General features: G+C 37.1%; 2 protein-coding genes across 2 annotated transcripts; both read right to left on the bottom strand.

Annotated features, from left to right (window-relative positions):
* Window positions 1-2,245: 2,245 nt before the first annotated feature.
* Window positions 2,246-4,670, bottom strand: LOC121246712 (40S ribosomal protein S21-2). The gene is made up of 4 exons (XM_041144954.1): window positions 4,552-4,670; window positions 3,966-4,053; window positions 3,726-3,858; window positions 2,246-2,511 (listed from the first exon to the last, which is right to left on the bottom strand). Exons 2-4 carry the CDS (start codon window positions 4,013-4,015, stop codon window positions 2,446-2,448), a joined length of 249 nt encoding a protein of 82 aa, XP_041000888.1. The 5' UTR covers window positions 4,016-4,053; window positions 4,552-4,670; the 3' UTR covers window positions 2,246-2,445.
* A 1,303-nt stretch (window positions 4,671-5,973) lies between these two features.
* LOC121246710 (cellulose synthase-like protein D4) lies at window positions 5,974-11,126 on the bottom strand. The gene is made up of 6 exons (XM_041144951.1): window positions 10,521-11,126; window positions 9,961-10,359; window positions 8,990-9,797; window positions 7,632-8,036; window positions 7,188-7,525; window positions 5,974-7,069 (listed from the first exon to the last, which is right to left on the bottom strand). The coding sequence occupies exons 1-6, from the start codon at window positions 10,982-10,984 to the stop codon at window positions 6,106-6,108; spliced, it is 3,378 nt and encodes a 1,125-aa protein (XP_041000885.1). The 5' UTR covers window positions 10,985-11,126; the 3' UTR covers window positions 5,974-6,105.
* Window positions 11,127-18,739: the final 7,613 nt, after the last annotated feature.

Here is an 18,739-nt window from a genome sequence, read left to right as displayed (position 1 = left end):
AAAAGTTAAAAAAGTAATAGATTTTATCAATGATTAGTTTCGGATGAGTTGAGCTCACTCTAACAACCAAACAAAAAGTTAATACCTTTTAAAAAACTCTACTTATCATATCCTATACCATGCAGACAAGCACCACATATGATTTTTCTTTTTACCAGATATGTGATGTAGAGATAATAAGTAATTCTTTATTTATTTATTTTTTCTATTTATTGAGAATCGTGTTAAAGAGTTATTAAATAAATACATTTGAATGTTAACTGTCACCCTCTTATGGATATGAATATATATTTTTTGAATATAATATTCACCTCAACCCTAAAAATAGATTTGGATTATTATCCATCCAATGTTTAACTCTGGCTATAATACATTTAAAATTCAAATTATTCTGTGGATTCGTTCGAATTTGTAGATTTGCATTTCATTTCCCTAATAAGTAGGTCTCCTTGACATCCCTACTGAGTAGATTTGGAGATCAAAAGCCATATTAACAGGACTCCCTACTCATCAACCACTAAAATTTATACAAAATGAGGAATCAATTAGGGCTAAAAAAAAATCGGAAAGCCGGTAAACCGAATGGTCTCATGTAAAACTAGTTTGGTTCGGTCTGGTTGGTAGTTTTGGTTACAATTTTACAAAACCTCTACTTTTTATAACACCAGATTGGACCGAACTGGACCGTTTCATATATATAGTTGTTTTATAAATATTTATATATTATACACAATTTTTTTATATTATATTATATATATTATATTCTAAATTGCTAATTAATACAACATCAAATTTTAAAATCTTATTATTCATGTCTAATAATCTACTAACATAAAATTAATATAACATTTGATATAATGTAACATTAATATTAAGTTATTAATATAATTAATATTAAGTTATTAATATAAACTTACTTTTGATATATATATATATATATGTATATATATCAAAATACATTTTATGACATAATGAATTATGGCATAAAATATGGCTAAAACCGGATTGAACCTTACTAGTTACTCCCTTAGAATCAATATTCATCAAACTATGTGTAGCCAGCAGCCCTATAAAGGTTTGGTTTATAGATTAAAGAGGAAGTCTTACACTACATACTTCTACCTAATTAGTATATGATTTGTCATATTTGCTCTTTCATTTAAACACATACATATGTAAGCATTAAAATGGAACAACAAAAATGACAAATCACATATTGAGTAGTCTGGTTTGGTTTCACAAACTTTTCAAACCATTTCATCTCAACATCCAATCACCATTCAAATACAAATATTTTTTAATTTTAAATTTTCAACTTTTTTAAATCACAAAAAAAAAAAAATTATATTAAAAAATTATATTCTAACTATCTTTTAACTTTATAATTTTTTTATTCAACTTTTTCTTTTTTATTATCCAAAACTTAAACAATTTCAAAAATTATTTCAGTTCACAAATTTTTCATCATCATTTGTGTAAATAAACCAGATCTAAGTGAAATTGCGTTCTGCAAGACTTCCATTTATAATTTTTCTAGATTAAAAGGATTTTAGAAATGGTAATGTTGAGGGACGCTAGAAACTTGTCACAGATATGTCAAAGATTTATCTCAAGGCTCCGCTTCTAAACAAAGAAAATAAAGAAATGAGTAGAGGGCACTGATGAGGAACCCACAGTTGGGCCTCAATACTAAGACTTGAGGCCCAATAAGAAGCAACTGAATTCGTTATTTTACGTCTCTAAAATCATAACCATTATTTGGTCGAAGTGATATTCATAGGTGCCACGTTGTATAATTTACATTAGGAAAATTAGGAAAATAATTCTTGCGCACCAATACTAACATGTAAAATATTCATTTAATAAAACAATATAAATTAAAGATGGAAATGCTTTTTTGTGAAACATATGACCTTCTTCTCTCAAAATTTTTTTTATTTTATTTCTCCTTTTAATAAAAAATATTATGTCAGCGTTGTATGTGGTCTGGTGTGGTACCTAGCAATCTCCAGGCTTGCAGGAAACTCATGCAGCAGAATGAACATGAGAGGTCTGCTATCTTGTAGGGAACAAGACCGCACCTAATTGCTACATTATTCATAGCAAATCTCAATATTTACTCAGAAATCTCTGAAACCCAAGATAAACGCAGGTGAGAAGTTCATATAGAAGATTAAAAGATGCATTAATTAGTCCTAAAAATCCACAAAGCACAACTTCACTGACCACAACAAGAAGATATAATATAGCAATGCTCAATAACTAAAACAATCTGATATTGAGTACCTTAGCACAGTAACATAAAATATTTTGATTCATGGCAGTTCAAAGAGGTTGCAATATTCGATAATAACTGACGAAAAGGAGTCAGAATCCTTCAACCACATTTTTCTACCCTCAAGCAGAACTTCAAAAACAGAAATCAATTATATTCTCTCCCTTGCTCTACTGTTGTCGAGCTTCGACTTTCTTTTTCTGCCAGAGACGATCCAGCGCACTGTCAGCATCTCCCTGGAAGAGAGTGAAAGAATGTTTTTTGATAAGTAGAAAGTGAAAGAGATTACAAAAAAAAAATAAACAGTCAAATCTGAAATTTCTAACAAACATATGAATATATTCACATGCTTTAAAAAAAGCTGTTCGTTAAGGTCTAAAGGATGTGCTATGGAAGCACCGACTTAAAGAAACAATGGCAAGAAAATACACAAATCATACGTATGAGAAATACTCAACAATAACTAGCACACCAAACAAAATCAAGTATTTAAGTTCAAAGAAGAAAAAAATCAGTTAAATGTCCCGCTGACTTAAAAAATTCAAAGGTTAAAACAACTAATAGACAATCCCTGAACATAATCTACAACATTTAATGCGCAAGACCATCAAACAGGTCATTCAAACAGAAAATTATAAGAAAATATCATACACTACTTGGACCATAAATTAAACAAGCAACTATGCACAAATCCCAGGACTTGCTTAATCTATCAATTAAAGATACATTTAAAAACGACTCAAAAAGAAAAAAGAATTATTGCCTGCTAAATCATCACCAACACATCAATATCTTTTTATGCAAGTACCTAGTTACAGGTTAATCACCATGGTATTAAATACAAGCCCGAGTTTCTGGCTTAGCTCAATATATTTTTAAGCCAATTTTGCTGAACTTGTATTAGCTGCCAGTTCACTTGTCCAGCATTATACTAGTAGTAGTGTCACTGTAGTGATGTAGGTAATACTATCAAAATGACAAACTTGCCATAACCAAGCACATCCCAAATGTTTGACATATAAGGAAGAGATCATCCTTAATTGTTCCAGGTCCCACGGGTGTTTATCAACAAAATCCACTCCAAGAAAAATCATGTACTACAAATTTCTGTCGCGGACTCTTATGGGGCACAGACACTTTATTCAACCAATGCAAAGATCTGGAAGAGCTAAAATGCACTTTGCATGCCACTATCATGTTTTTCTGAAAAGCAACACGATGGGCACTTACATTTCTAGAAGATCTAAAGCCATATTTCATTTGCTCCCCAAAATATCTAGAGGCATTTTCAAAGCAATGCTTTGAATGTTGAAAGCACTCAGCATCATAAACCAAGCAGAGACTTTCAACAACCCTTCGGTACAAATAAACTTGAAGTACCATGATCTAGAGCTAAGCCACCCAAACCAAATTATAGAATTAGAAACTGAAATGAGCAGAGAACAAAAACCTGAGCACGGACGAATCCACACAGAGCAAAGGTGGAGAAATGGCCATTGTACACGCCATTCTCATCCAAATGCCCAACGTTGATCTGAACCGAAGCATGGTCCTTTGATGTAATCAATCTGTTTGTAGCCGAACTGCATTCCCAAGGAATAATTTAGATAAAAAACCAAAATCTGAAAACGTTAGAAAAACATAAAAATTAAAGAAAAATGATAATATAAAATGGCATCATGCTTAATACCATTTCCTGGGAATGTAAAGCTCGGTTATAACCCCCTCTTCGTTTTGCATCTTGGCTTCTGTTTACTGCTTCGTCAACGCTTACCGATCTGAACCAACAAGTTCAAATATTCAAATTTCTAAGAGACAGGAAAAATTTGAAGAAAAACAACAAGACTCCATAAGTGTAGCCTAAAATAAGTTATAACTTTAGCTTATGAAGTTGACACTGAAAAAAAACCCCAACGAAAAGACAAAAGTCGATTAGTATTTGGCTGTTGAGAAAACAAGGTCTCCGGTTCTTAAATATCATCCATTCACAAAAAATAAAAACAAAAACAAAAATAAAACCTGATGCGACTCATATTGATACAGAAGTTCATAATCCTTTGAAAGAAATCATATTCTCAGTTTTCCCTAGCAACCAAGTATATGTTCCCGGAGAGCATAGAACAGAAGATCAAGTTTCTCATGCGTAAAAAGCTCAAATTGTCAGATTTAAAGTAACAAAACCCTAATTACCGAAACAGAGATTTACAAATGGTAACCAGCGCAATCAGATACAAACAGATTCAATGGATAAAAGTGACTAAGAAAAGAGAAAGTACCAGCGAAGAAGAGATGAACAAACGGCAAAAGAGACGACTGCGGGCGAGAGGAAGTTTGAGAGGGAGAGAGGATTTTATATCACTGGGAAGCAAAAACCTACTGGGCCTTCTCTGTCCACAATTATTTATAGGCTTATTTTAACGGCCCAGTTCAAGCCCATGTTTACCTCTCGCTCCATTTTTACTATTTATTTGTTTATATATTTATTAGAAAAAAATTATTTTGCCACCTCTAACTATAAAGCGTTTTTATGTTGCATCCAAAATTATTAAAACTGATACTTTACACAAGATTATAAAAATCTGTCAAATTTCATATTCCATTAAAGTCAAACTTTCAAAATTGTCAAAAATCAACTAGAATGCAAGTGTTAATTTTTTTTTTTTTTGGGTAATTTTAATAGTGCATTAATGCCTCAATTTTAATAGTTTGGAATGCCGAATGTAAAATCAGAGTGAAAATTTAGGAGCGTTCGTCCGGGTTCCGGTTTGGAAACTTGGGTATACTCGGACCATAACTCAGGTTTCAAATCTGGGTCAGACTCGGATGAATTCAGTTTTACAATTCAAAACCTGAGTTTTTTTATTTATTATTATTATTTCTTTAGTTTGAATGTTTTGATTTTTTTTATTCTTTTTCATCTGCTTTCTTTTTATCTGCATCCTTTGCATGTCCAGTGCCATTCATTATCTCTTTGGTGGCAAGCTCTTTGGCCAGGACAGCATGTGGGGGCGGCCTGTCAAGGCATAAATCATAATGTTGGGGTTGGGTAGTGACTATTTAAGTGCATGTATTTTAAAATTTGAAAATGGTGAAATCACACATGTGACATTTGGTGGATCCACTTTCAAATTGAAAAAAAAAGTTACGGTACTCGGATCAGGTGTACCCAAGTTTTGGAACTAGGGTTTCGGCCCATATTTGTTTCGGACCATGCTGAAAAAAAACTCGGATCAACAGTCCTAGAAAATATACTTTCCCTTTATTAATTTATTTTATTTTGGTTTAAAATGTTTGGACATGTACGTAAAGATTGTGTTTATGATTTCCTCAAAATAAGAAAACTTATATTATGATGCTCCGATTCCAATATGATAATAAGTATATCATGTTAAACTATCTTAAAGATCTTGTTGTGCTAATTTTACCCCTCGAAATTTATGAAAGATCAAAGAAATTATATGATACATCATTGATTTTAATTTAATACCGAATTACATTTTTCTAAAAGAAAAAATGATGATAATTCAATAATACAAAGCACGACTCTTGAAGAAGTATTAATATTTTCGAAGAATATCCTTAATTTCTTGTTTGTTCACTTGCAAAAATATATGTAAGCCTTCCAAAAAATAATAATGTGTACAATATTCATTTGTGGAAGTTCATGATGTACGTACCTGCATATATGGACAAATAAATTAAAAAGCTGTCTCTGTCATTTACCAATATGTTACAGCTGCATTAACGTACGTACATGAGTTAGTCACTTGTCCCTGTAAGTTGTAAGGAAAGACGGATCACCAAAAGGGCGGAGGTTTGAAGTCATGGTTTCAAGGGAATTGAAACCCTCCTCCGTTAGCTTCTGTTGAGCTTGCTTTTGGGGGACTAATGGCAACCCAAAGCAAAGAAAGTGTAATTGCAATGAGACCTGACCAAACAAACACAATCGTTGGTGTCTTCCCTCTCCTCCCCATCAAACCTTTGGCAAAAGGATACAGATGAGCCAACACCCAAAAGCTAAAGAATGCTCCACCAACGAACTTGCTCCATTGAGGAACTGTACTGTAGATCGTCCTTGAAAATGCAATGGCAATGGCAATTATATTCACCATTGCAATAACAATTGGTGGAATCATCAACGAAGTCCATTTCACAAGGTACAAGTCTGCAAAGATGTCATCAACGTCTTCTCCTGCCGATTTTGAAGTCAAAGTGAAGGATATTTCAATCCCAGCAATCACTTTGAGCAGCCCCTGCACCACAGCAGCCAAGTGTGCACTGGTTCCAGAAATGAGCCAAAACTGTTCATTCCTCCACCACTCTTCCAATCCTATACCAGCCCATTTCACCTCCAAGATGGCTAGCGAAATGAGGCACACTGTTATTATTAGTAGGTAGACGAGGAACACCACGCTTAGAGTTTGCACGATGAAGTTTCCAGAGATTAGAGAGAGTGCAGGGAGGAAGCAATAGACAATAAGGAATACAGAGGTGAAGGGATAAATGCCAACGTTAAGGTATGCCATACGCTGAAGAAACATCAGGCGCCTCGTAGCCAACAAGGGATTATTTCTAGAGAAGAAAATCTCAACGGAACCTGTAGCCCAACGGAGCACCTGGTGGAGTCTATCTGTGAGGTTGATCGGAGCTGACCCGCGAAATGCATCACGCTTAGTGATGCAGTAGACTGAGTGCCACCCACGGTTGTGCATTCGGTATCCTGTCAAAACATCTTCCGTGACCGAACCGTAAATCCAACCCACTCGGTCACCCCATTCAGTCTTATCCTCGTACCTGTTTATGTAACATGCAACGTAGTACTTATCATGTTAGTTATTGTGTTTAATTAGGTATTGTACAATATATATGTACTCTGATCTTTCTTTCTTTTTATTATTATTGAAAGGCATACCAACAAGAAATGACAGAGACAGCTTCAGCAACAGTCGTGGCGTCAAGAGGATCACGTGGTGCCCTTAGAATACCAGGAGGCCGACCATACTTAACTGCAGAATGATCAGCCAGAGGGCGGCCGTGGTACTCAGCTATAGGTATGGATTCGGATAGCATTATAGAATTTCCAAAACGCTTGGGTAGTCTATTCACATCAAGATCAGGATCAAAGTCATTGGCCTTTAAGGTGTGCATCTCAGAGTCAGTGCTCTGCGAAATCTCATCGGTTTTTGGTGGGTCGAAACCATACAAGGCAAACCGCCTAAACATGCAACCTGTTCCCACATAAACTGGGCCCTGCATATATAGTAGTCATTCATGAGGGTTGCGTAAATCCCAAACTTCTAAGCAAAGTACGTACTACTAGAATTACTTCTATCCAATATATATGCCAAAAAAATACCTGCACTCCGTCGAGGGCGCGCATGTTGCCGTCGAAGAACACTGTATTGTGGTTGGCATACCGATCAGAAGGATCAATGCCTTCAAATCTTTGTGGGAATTGGATGTAGCAAATGTTCTCACCTCCGCGGTCCATCATAAAGCACATTCCTTCACGAATAGCTCTGCAGTTGTAGATGTAGTGGTCACAGTCAAGATTGAGAATGAATGGGCCATTGGAGAGGACGGCAGAAGCTCGCACAAGGGCATTCATGGCACCGGCTTTCTTATTGTGATCATAACCTGGTCGTTTCTCACGTGAAACATAAACGAACATGGGAAGACGTATGTCCACATCGGAGAAGTCTATGATTCTTTCGTCGGCCTCTCCCATTAGTGGATCACAGCTAGGGGGCTTCAACATCACCTGTGCAAATCAATAATGGCTAGCTACAGAATACATAACAATTTGAAATCATAGTCCCCACGTACACACATTAATCATTAAGAAAAAGCTAATTATAATTGGTTTAAATCTCCTCATGTCTCTTATTAATTCATTAACAAAAGTTATTAATTCTAATGGATGGTTGTGAATCGTTGGCTACTACATGCAGGGTGGATCAATCTGGCCTACACATATTTATTTGTTTATTTTTACTTAAGTTTTAAAATTACTTTTTGATCTTTCTAGTTTTCTAATTTTTCTAATTTTTTAATAATTTATTTTATTTATTTAATTTTCAACTTTTTATAGTTTTAGTTTGTAAATTTGAATTAGTTTTTTTTTTAATTTTATTTTGTTTTAACACTAGGGGTTAGTTTGAAAAAACGTCAAACCTAAGGACCTATACAATAATTTTTTCCTAAAATAAGCTAAAATTGATTGAGAACTATTAAGTTTGCAAAGAAAATATACAAAATGTTACCTTACAAACTAACATGGCCTAATATAATATGGACTTAGATCCCCCTATAATTGATCTTGTCCGAACTCTAGAACCTAAATTGAGAAAGATTATATATACAAAGTGGGTCCCACAACAACTATGACTGCTCAAGCGAATTTCTCGGACAGTATTCAATGCTAAACAATACTGTGAAATCCATTTTATATGTTTATCTCTCTCTCACTCTAGACTCTAAAATTTTGATAACAAATACTCTCGAAAATTCAAATCCCTGTGATATACATTCTGTCTACTTTATAACAAATGGATCTTTATATAGTTTAACATATATACAAAATTAACTTACACCAATTTGTAGGTGTTTTTTGTAACTCTTTTATAGTTAAAACATTTCACAAATTGAAGTGACACATATACACATGAATTATCGAACAAAGAAAGTTGTTATCTATGCAAGCCAAGTTTATACCTGAAGAATTCCTGCATGGTCACCTTTGGCATGTTCACTAGCAGGCATAGTCCAAGTACCGGGCCAGTGGGTAGCATCAGCCATCCATGTGGCTTTTTGGACCTTCGACATTACCTCCAAAGGGTCTGCTCCGCTTTCCCTCATGTGCTTCATCATCTTCATTTCTTCCCTCGCATTGAATGCTTCTGATCTCCTCCTAATCGAGTCCGGAAGCCCATTTATCCTTACTTTGAACTCGTCAAACTCTCTCTTCACCTTCCTCCTATCCTTCACAAAATCCAACCTGCTTTTGTTCTTGGTTGGGTCAACTTTTAAGCTGAAATAAGTCTCGGGATTTCTTGGCTCAATATTATGTTTCCGACAGAATGGAACCCATAAGTCAGCAAAGCTTGCAGCCTCGGCCATGGCCTCAAAGGTAAGGAGGGCGCCTCCATCATCAGAAACGTAACATGCAATCTTTTCCACTGGGTAATCAACGGCTAGAATTGAAAGGATGGTACATGCAGTGACAAGTGGCGGTTCTTTCTCAGGATCAGCCGTGGACACAAATAGATCAACACCAGGAAGGTCAGAGCGACCAGTGGGATTGGCGGGTGATGGCATATCAAACTTGTCGTGAAGGACTTGAAGATCTGTGCATCGATTGATGGGGCAAAGCTTAGGAATCTGATCTAGGACCCATGAGAAAGCAAACCACACCTCACACACCACTGACATCAACCACAACCATACTGCATCTTCATTTGGATGTGTCAGCCTCCAATGCAAAAAGAAACATAGGACCACTAGACGGACAAGGACTAGTAACCTGCATGATGTCAAGTTCTTCTTGATTAAGTATATATGCGTACCATCATGATCAATTGTTCAACTAGAGTAATCCCATGTAGAAAAAGTACATATATTTGTGAGAAGATCAACAAATTTCAAACTAAAAGTTCAACTTGGAAATTAATTTGTTAATTATTAACCTGTAAGGACTGATAATGGCGGCTGGAATTGGCATTTTTCGACTTAGGGGCTTCCAAGGTTTATCCATTGATTCCATCATACCCCCCTTGAACCCATCATCATCCCCATCACAGTAGATGTCATCTTGGGGCCAATAGGCATTTCCAACGCCATAGGTGCCTTTTGTCTCAAACAACCACCTGTTGTGATCAAATTCTCCGGTTTGGTTCCTCTTCATCATAGACATATTTTTAGGGTCCCTCTTTGTGCCATTTGGGGCTGGCAATGGTAGTGCTCCACTCGAGAAATCTTGTGGATCGTCCTGATCATAGTCTTCGGCTTTGTATGGCTCCTTGCAACCTGGGCATAAACCACTTCCTTTTTGGGCATCCATGAAGCAGTCTCTACAAATCTTAAACCTAGACAATACGTTTCAACGCAGCATTGTTTTAGTCATCTTATTCCTAGCTAGTTTACATCATCTATATATTCTCAGCATGCATATAATTCAGCAGCATAAAAAATTAGTGAGATTAATCATTGGCCGGCAATGTGTTAGATAGGAAAGAATAGCACACACCTACAATCACAAGGGATCACGTCAGCCCCTCTCTCATCTTTCATCACCTTGCCGTCACATGCTGGCATGGAACAGGCAGAGCCCTTGGCTCCAGCCATCTGAGGATGACTCACCTCCGACTCGATCACCTTGTCCATGAGATGTGCACGAGTTACGCTATTGAATCCTCCTGTGAAAAGGGAATTCGAAACATACTGCTCTTCAGCCTTGGCGGCCACCGACGTGTCCATGGGCTGATTGTCCGGCGTTGGTGGCATGTGTACTGTGTAATTCATGTAGTCCCCAGACAATTCTCCTGACATATCAAGATCTTCTCTCGACAGACTTACATATCGCCCACTTGAAGTTCGTCTTGCAAATTTAACGGTTTGCCCATTGGAATTACGACTTCCCTGAGAACTGTCAGAAGTACCTCTTGCGCTGCGCATGTTCTTCTTTGATGGTTGGCTGGATAGGGACGCCATTATCTTCTCCTATACCAATTCAATGTTCTTTTTCTTCTTTTATTTGGCAATGCTTCCCTTTTTTTCTAGTCTCTTTCCTGATAGATAATGATGCTTAATTATGACACAAACCTCTAAATCATCGAAATCTTTAAAAAATACACAAGGCTTCTTATTGTTAGAGATAATACTCCATTTGACGAAAGGAAAAACCATGTCGTACTAGCAATTGAGGAAGAAAAAGTTCTCCTCCGCCAAGAAAATGGTGTTGCATTTCAATGACTGGAAATTTTGAAGCGAAGCCGAATATCATGTGTCAAAACAAATTACAACTGAATCCTCATACATGCAGTAGGAAGGTAATATCATTCATGGACTTTCTTCAGCACCAACGTGGGAAAACAAATGTTCGGTGCGTTAGGAGTTTTGGTTGGAGAGAGAGAGAGAGAGAGTAGTTGTGGGAACATGGAAGAAGAATGAGGTATGAATTCAAGGAGAGAGACCGAGTCCTTCTATGGCTATTTTTAAGGTGACTCTCGACGGGTTTTAAGGTTTGTGTTTGTGGAGGGAGTAAAGGTGTATGTAAATCCTTCCACATCCTCATCGCATGGCAAAGGCAGCCTATCACTAACAAACATTCAATTGCTAATTAGTCAAAATTCTCAACAGAAATCATTATTGGATCTTCGAGAATCAAGGTATTGTCATAACAATTATTTTTATATCTATAACAACATGCAATCTAATTCTTTTCTGTGTGGTCACATATAACACAAAAGGCATCACCCAATTCCTGCTTTCCTAGAGCTAAGGGAGCCGCTACCAGCCCGTTGGGTGAGATACCCTATTTTACACTCGCGAATGAGGAGCTAACACGTATGGGTTGTATTAAAGTAAACAATACGTCTGCATGCAGAGAATCACGTTATTTTCTTTTATGATACCAGCCCCTCTCTCTCTCTCTTTCTCTCTCCCCTCTGAACCGCCATCTCTCCCTCCCTCTCCTCCGATTGGCCCCCTTAACTAGACGAGAAATAATTTATACAAGTTTTAAATAGACAAGTATCATACAAGTCTTTATAAAAAAATAGACTCTACTTTAAAAAAGTGTAAAAAAAACTATTATTTATTAGTGAGACCCATTATTTTATAAAAAACTTGTATGAAATTTGTCTATTTAGAACTTGTATCTAGCATTACTCTAACCAGACTGATGAACCATCTGGGCCAAAAAAAAAAAAAAAAAAAAAAAAACGTAGCACAATCCTTTGTAGAAAAACCACAACCCAGCTAATAAAAAAAAAATCCAAATTGGCAATGATAATTACAAAACTCTGCTACTTCGAAGGTTTAGCATAATTTGAATAGGTTGATTCAGCTACAAAATAATTAAAATAATGAAATTATGTGTTACGGTTCATGTATTGGATTGGGTGAATTCAATACAGTGAATGAGTGAGAGTGACATGATGACAGGAGGAAGATGATGAAATGGGTTACCATAAATTCATAACTTGAATTTTCGAGGAATTCATAACCTCCAAAACGGAGAAGACAATTCCAAATTTCACATAAAGCTCCAGTGATTCCCTTTCCCAGCCTTATCTCGTGACCCCAAACAAACTGACAAGTAAAATGACATAATACACCCCATACAATATTTGCAGTTAAACATTGTGTTTAATGGAATATTAAAACTACACCGTTTACCCCTAATACAATGAAACAACCAACAATAAATAAACTAACCGTTAAACCCAACTCCCACTTGACGACGCCTTATTGACCCCTCCCACAACGCACCGTTTTGTCAACCTTCACAATTCCCCCAACCCCTTTGACATTTCATTTGCCCAAATCCCTTATGTTGTGCCTTCTCTCTCTTCAACATGAAGACTTTTCCTTTTCGTTCCCAACCTTCATCACTGAGAACCCTAACAACCCCCCATCTTATAAGACCTCGTTCACAAGGTGGAAATCTCCAATTATTATGAAGTGGACATTCAGTGAAAGTGGGCATAATAAATGTACAGCATGGATTAGCACTGTTTTAATAATCTGAGACAAAATGTTTCAATATCAACAAAAAAAAAAAAAATGGTTAATCAAGTAATTTTCAAAAATTTTCGGTTCGGTTAAGCAGGTAAAATGACCGGTTCGGTTAATCGGGTAATATGGTCGAGTCAAGTTGGAACAGTGAGGTCGGGTTGGGTTGAACAACCCTAAGTATCGGCCTCTTCACTATTGATTGAGTCATTTGAAGGCCTAGACCCACTTACATGGCCACAAAAGACGAACTTGTAGTTCGTGAAGCCTAGGGCTTTTGATGCGAAAAAGATCAGATCGCGACTCGGGGGGGGGGGGGGGGGGGGGGGGGGGGAGGGGGGGGAGGAACAACGGTGGCTCTCTGGGAACTATAGGTAAGTGTCCGAACATATTACCCTCTAAGAGTATTGTTGATTCTGTGTTATTCTCTGGGCATTCAACTTTATGTGAACTAAAGAGAATCAAATCCTCTGATACGAATAGTGTAAATGGTGATTTTGTGGAATCAGTAGAGACTGATAATTAACCCCTCCGACAATCATGAAAATACTCAGTTGGAACTCCTGTGGGCTTGGGAACTCACAGGGAGTTCGAGTCCTTCGAGACTTTGCCAAAAGAGAAGCTCGTTATGTGGTTTTCATTATGGAGACTAAATATGCAGCATGTTCTATGGAACATTTAAAGTTTTCATTGGATTTTTCTAGTGTTTTGGCAGTGGATTGTGATGGACGTAGTGGAGGTCTAGTGTTATTTTGGAAAGGGGATATGGATTTAACTTTGTTATCTTACTCTAAGCACCATTTTGATGCTTCAGTTATGAATTGAGACACAGGAGTAAAAAGTAGAATTACAGCAGTGTATGGACACCCTGTGGTTAGTCAAAGATGTTTAGTTTGGAATTTATTGAAACAATTGTCGGGTTGGGCTAATGGTCCTTGGTTATGTTTCGGTGATTTTAATGAGATTATCTTGAATGCTGAAAAAAGAGGGGGTAGGGTTCGTGTTGGTGGTCAAATGCGTACTTTTCTAGATGTAATAGATTTATGTGGTCTGAAAGAGATTGATGTTAATGGTTCTTTATTTACTCAGTCAAACTTACGTGAGGGAGAAGCACTGATTGAAGAACGTCTTGATCATTTTCTTGCTTCTTCAGATTGGCTTTCTATGTTCCCTCATGTTACAATAAATAATTTTCTTACATCGCATTCTGATCACCACTGCATGTTATTAAATATTATTGGCTCTGTTGAACATTTTCAAAGAGGGAGAAGACCATTTCGGTTTGAGGCAATGTGGGTGGGCAATAAGGGTTGTGTAGAAATTATAACTCATGCATGGTAGAAAGCAAATTGCGTTGATGTTGTGAGATCCCAGAATTTTATAAGTTTTAATTATTTTAATTGTGTTATTTTATTTTAATTTATTTTGGTATATTTTTCCTTATATTTTTAAATTTAGTGTATTATTTTAATTATGTTATTGTGTTATTTTAGTTTGGGCTTGTGAATTTTATTGTTTTTATTCTTGGGCTGTGTGTGTGTTTTGTTTGGGTTGTGTGTGTGTTTTAATTGAAGCCCAGCCTGTGCGGCTCGTGAGAACCCAGCCTTGTGATTGAAGCCCAGCCCGTGCGGCCCGTGGGAACCCAGCCCCCCCCCCAACTTATCAATGCGGCGCCGTTTTGGGTCAAGGAAAATTAGGGTTTTATTCTTTTCTCATTTGGCGCCGCACTACTTCTTCTTCTTTCTTCTTATTCCTTATTCTGTTTTCTTCTTTTCCAGCAGCTACCGTGTGTCAATCCTCCTTCTTCCACCTCCTTCTTGCATGAACTCTCGGTGTCGTTTGGTGGAGGATCCTTAGCTTGCTGTCATGCGTGCCGCTCCTCACGGCCACCACCTCTTTCTTCCGCAAGCTTCTTGGTGGCGTTGGGCATGGCTTTCGGGTGGTGCTGACTTTGCCGCCGCATCACGTGTCCACGCGATATGCTTCTCCTCCTCCACGGCTTGTGCTGCCGATTTTCTTTTCTCTACCCGTGTGACACGCGGTCCCTCCAACCGCCACACTTGGCCTATTTAAGGCCACGGATTTCTCAAGTTTTTGAGGGTTTCCGAGTTCCTCAATCTATGTCCCTTTTAAACTTTTCATCCATTTGTAATTGGAGTGTTTGGTCTGTGAATTTTTGGGTGAACCCGAGTGGTTGTGTGGCTTTGCCGAGTGCTTTTGATTCTGAAATTTGTGAGTTTTGGGTGTTAAAAACTGAGACTTAAGATTTTGTTATGCTTGGTTTTGTTCTAATTGAGGGAAAAATTGATCGGTGTTTGTTGTTGCCGTGCAATAAAACCCAATTTTTGGGCACTGTTCCGCTGAGCCGCCACCTTGAGCAAACGTTCTTTCGCTTGATCTTTTAGAAATACCCATCTTCGTGTGTATATAATTTTTCAGTTTTTATTAATAAAGTTGTTGTAATTGTATTTTGTAAACTGTCATTTCTATTGTAACTGTTGATTGTAATGATCTGTTGGATTTGGGCCATGGGCCGTTAAAGCGTTGGGTCGTAACTGTTGTAATTGTTAGAATTGGGCCTTGGGCCGGTTTGGAGGACGGGATTTGACTTGTTTTGTGAAATGGTGAAATTGTAAATAAAGGATTAATTTTATAAATGAATTGTATATTCCTATTAAATGATTGAACTGTATATTTATGGTTTTTATTAAAATGTGCTGTGATGTTACGTGGTCTGTTGCATTGGTTACTGAATATATGGGTGCGTGTGTATCATGACCCCAAGCCGAGATGGGGTATTATCTCGGTGGAGCTCCTCTGGTCACTCGGGAACGTAACTGATTGACTTGACATCCCCTGAATTGTCGCAGGGCGACGACGGGAACTGACGAGACGGTAACGGTCTCGTACCGATTCCGTGACCTTTTGGCTGGCGAGGTTAGAGGATGTTTGGCCATGTACGTGCTGGGCGCGGAACTGGGCATTGCTCGTTACGAAGTCTCATGCACGGACGTTACCCGTGATGTGACGAAGAGAGCCAGGGTGTACGGACGGTCCATAGGGGAGACCGTAGTGCATGCGTAATTTCATAATAAATATGATTGGGACCAAAAATGATATTTTTGGTGTAAGTATAAAAATAGTATTTTTGGAAAATTGAATGTGGGTTGTTATTCTGTCCGTATGGGGATGCGTGGTTATATAAATGTGTTTTAAATCTCTTGGATGTTGTTTTGGTTAATTACTTGCTGAGATGTCATAATCTCATTGTGATGTTTTACCCTACGGTTCCGTTTTATGGTGCCGTAGAGTTTGACGCAGAGCCCGAGTATGAACTTGAAGGACCGACTCCGCCAGAAGCTTAAGTTGCTGATATGTTGTTCAGTGTTTTGGGATTTGTTTCCCTTATGTTATTTGTTTTCTTTAAATTATCTGTTGGAAGACTGTAAAATTTTTGTAAAGTTATTTTACTACTTTTTGAACAATTCTGGTACTTAATAAAAAAAGACTTTTTATTTTCTCCGCTGCGAATATTATTGTGTACATTTATTGCATGTTGTACACACTTTGAGTACTAGTCGTTGGGGTGCGTGATCCGTGTGGTCATCATCCCAGTGTCACGAACTCCATAAAAATAACACGTGGGAGTCGAGGGCGCCACAGATGTTGTGAATGATTTGTGTACTGCAATTTCATCATGTCGGCATGATCTGAAAGTGTGGATTACTATTCAGTTTGGTGATATTAATTCATAGTTGAAAAATAAAATATTGGAGTCATCTCGTGCTACTTGTGGTTCCCAAGCATGTTATTCTAGGTCTTATATTCAATTATTACATTATGATATCAACATGTTATTAGAAAGGGAAGAATTAATGTGAAAACAACGATCCTGTGTGTTATGGTTGGCTTTAGGTGATGAAAATTCAAAATTCTTTCATAGAAAAGCTTCACAAAGAAAGACCAGAAATTTTATTACTAAATTACGGAATGATGTGGGTGTTTGGCATGAGGGGCAAGCTATGGAAAAGATTGTCAATGATTATTTTGAGGCGTTGTTCGCTAGCTCTAATCCCTGTCATATGGAGGCTATTCTTGATGTTATTTCATGGAAAGTAACTGCTGCTATGTATGAGGAGCTAATGAAGCCATATTTTGAAGAGGAGGTCAAATTCACATTATTTCAAATGCAACCTTTGAAGACACCGGGTCCCAATGGTATGTCTCCTTTATTTTTTCAGAAATATTGGTCTATGGCAAGGAGTTTGGCGACAAAGTCTGTTTTATCCTATTTATCTCATCGATCTATTCATGCAGATCTTATTGAGACCTTTGTGGTTCTTATTCCACAAAAGAAGAAATCTGAAAATATGAAGGATTTTAGGCCTATTAGCTTATGTAATACGGTGTATAAGATTATTGCTAAAATCGTTGTTAATAGGCTTAAACTTATATTACCCTAAGTAGTTTCAGATTGTCAGAGTGCTTTTGTATCAGGTCGCCTTATTACAGATAATGTGTTGGTTGCTTTTGAATATGTTCATGCTATTAAGAACAGAAAAAGAGGTCGCAAATGTGTTATGTTAGTGAAGCTTGACATGAGTAAAACTTATGACATAGTAGATGGTGCTTTTTGGAACAAGTTATACTGAAACTTGGATTTAATCATCATTGGGTGGGTTTAATCCTATCTTGTATCAATTCAGTTTCATACAGGGTGTTATTGAATGGGGTTCCCACCTCATCTTTTGCTTCATCCCGAGGATTGAGGCAAGGGAATCCTTTATCACCTTATTTATTTGTTTTATGCACTGAATGTTTATCATCTCTACTATGGAATGTTGAGAGTCGCCGGTTGATTAATGGAGTTAAGGTTTGTTCTTGGGCTCCAGCGGTTAGTCATCTATTTTTTAAAAATGATAGCTTACTATTTTGTCAAGCCACTCATTCTGAAAATGAAGCTTTGCGACAACTATTGGCTACATATGAAACTGCTTCTGGACAACAATTGACTTTGGATAAGACTCAACTGCTTATAAGTCCGACTGTAGGTGTGGAAGAGGTTAACATCATAATGTCTATTTGGAATGTTTCTTCTCTATAGCGCCATTCTCGATATTTGAGACTTCCTTCATTTATGGTGAGATCTAAGAGTGCTACTTTCCAAGATTTGAGAGAAAGGGTGTGGGGTAAATTATAGGGGTGGAAGGAACAATTACTTTCTCAAGCTGTTAGGGAGATATTGATTTGAAGCAATAGCCCAAGCCTTACCAACTTATACAATAAGTTGTTTTCTAATGCCAAAGCGGTTATGTGGAGAGTTAGAAGCAATGTTTGCTCAGTTTTGGCGGGGTCAAAAGAATTCAGAACACAAAATGTATTAAATTAGTTGGAAGCAAATGTGTGTTTCTAAGTTACAAGGAGGGATGTATTTTAAAAATTTGAAGTTGTTTAATTTGGCATTACTTGCTAAACAAGGGTGGAGGTTGTTAACTTGACATCAATCTCCGTTGGCTTGGGTTTTTAAAAGCTAATTACTTTCCTAAAGAAGATTTTCTATATTCAGACTTAATAAGGAAACCATCCTATGTTTGGAGGAGTATTTTTGTAGCTAAGGAGATTTTGTGTTCTGGATGTATTTGGCGAATTAGGAAGGGGGATAAAGTTCATATAATGCAAGTTTGGTGGCTTCCTTTTGATTGTCAGTTGCACTCTCTCTTTTCTCAGCAT

This window comes from Juglans microcarpa x Juglans regia, chromosome 1S, assembly GCF_004785595.1.
Source record: "Juglans microcarpa x Juglans regia isolate MS1-56 chromosome 1S, Jm3101_v1.0, whole genome shotgun sequence".
In the NCBI taxonomy this organism is placed as follows: domain Eukaryota; kingdom Viridiplantae; phylum Streptophyta; class Magnoliopsida; order Fagales; family Juglandaceae; genus Juglans; species Juglans microcarpa x Juglans regia.
Note: the sequence above shows the minus strand (reverse complement) of the source record. Positions and strands in the feature narration are given on the sequence as shown.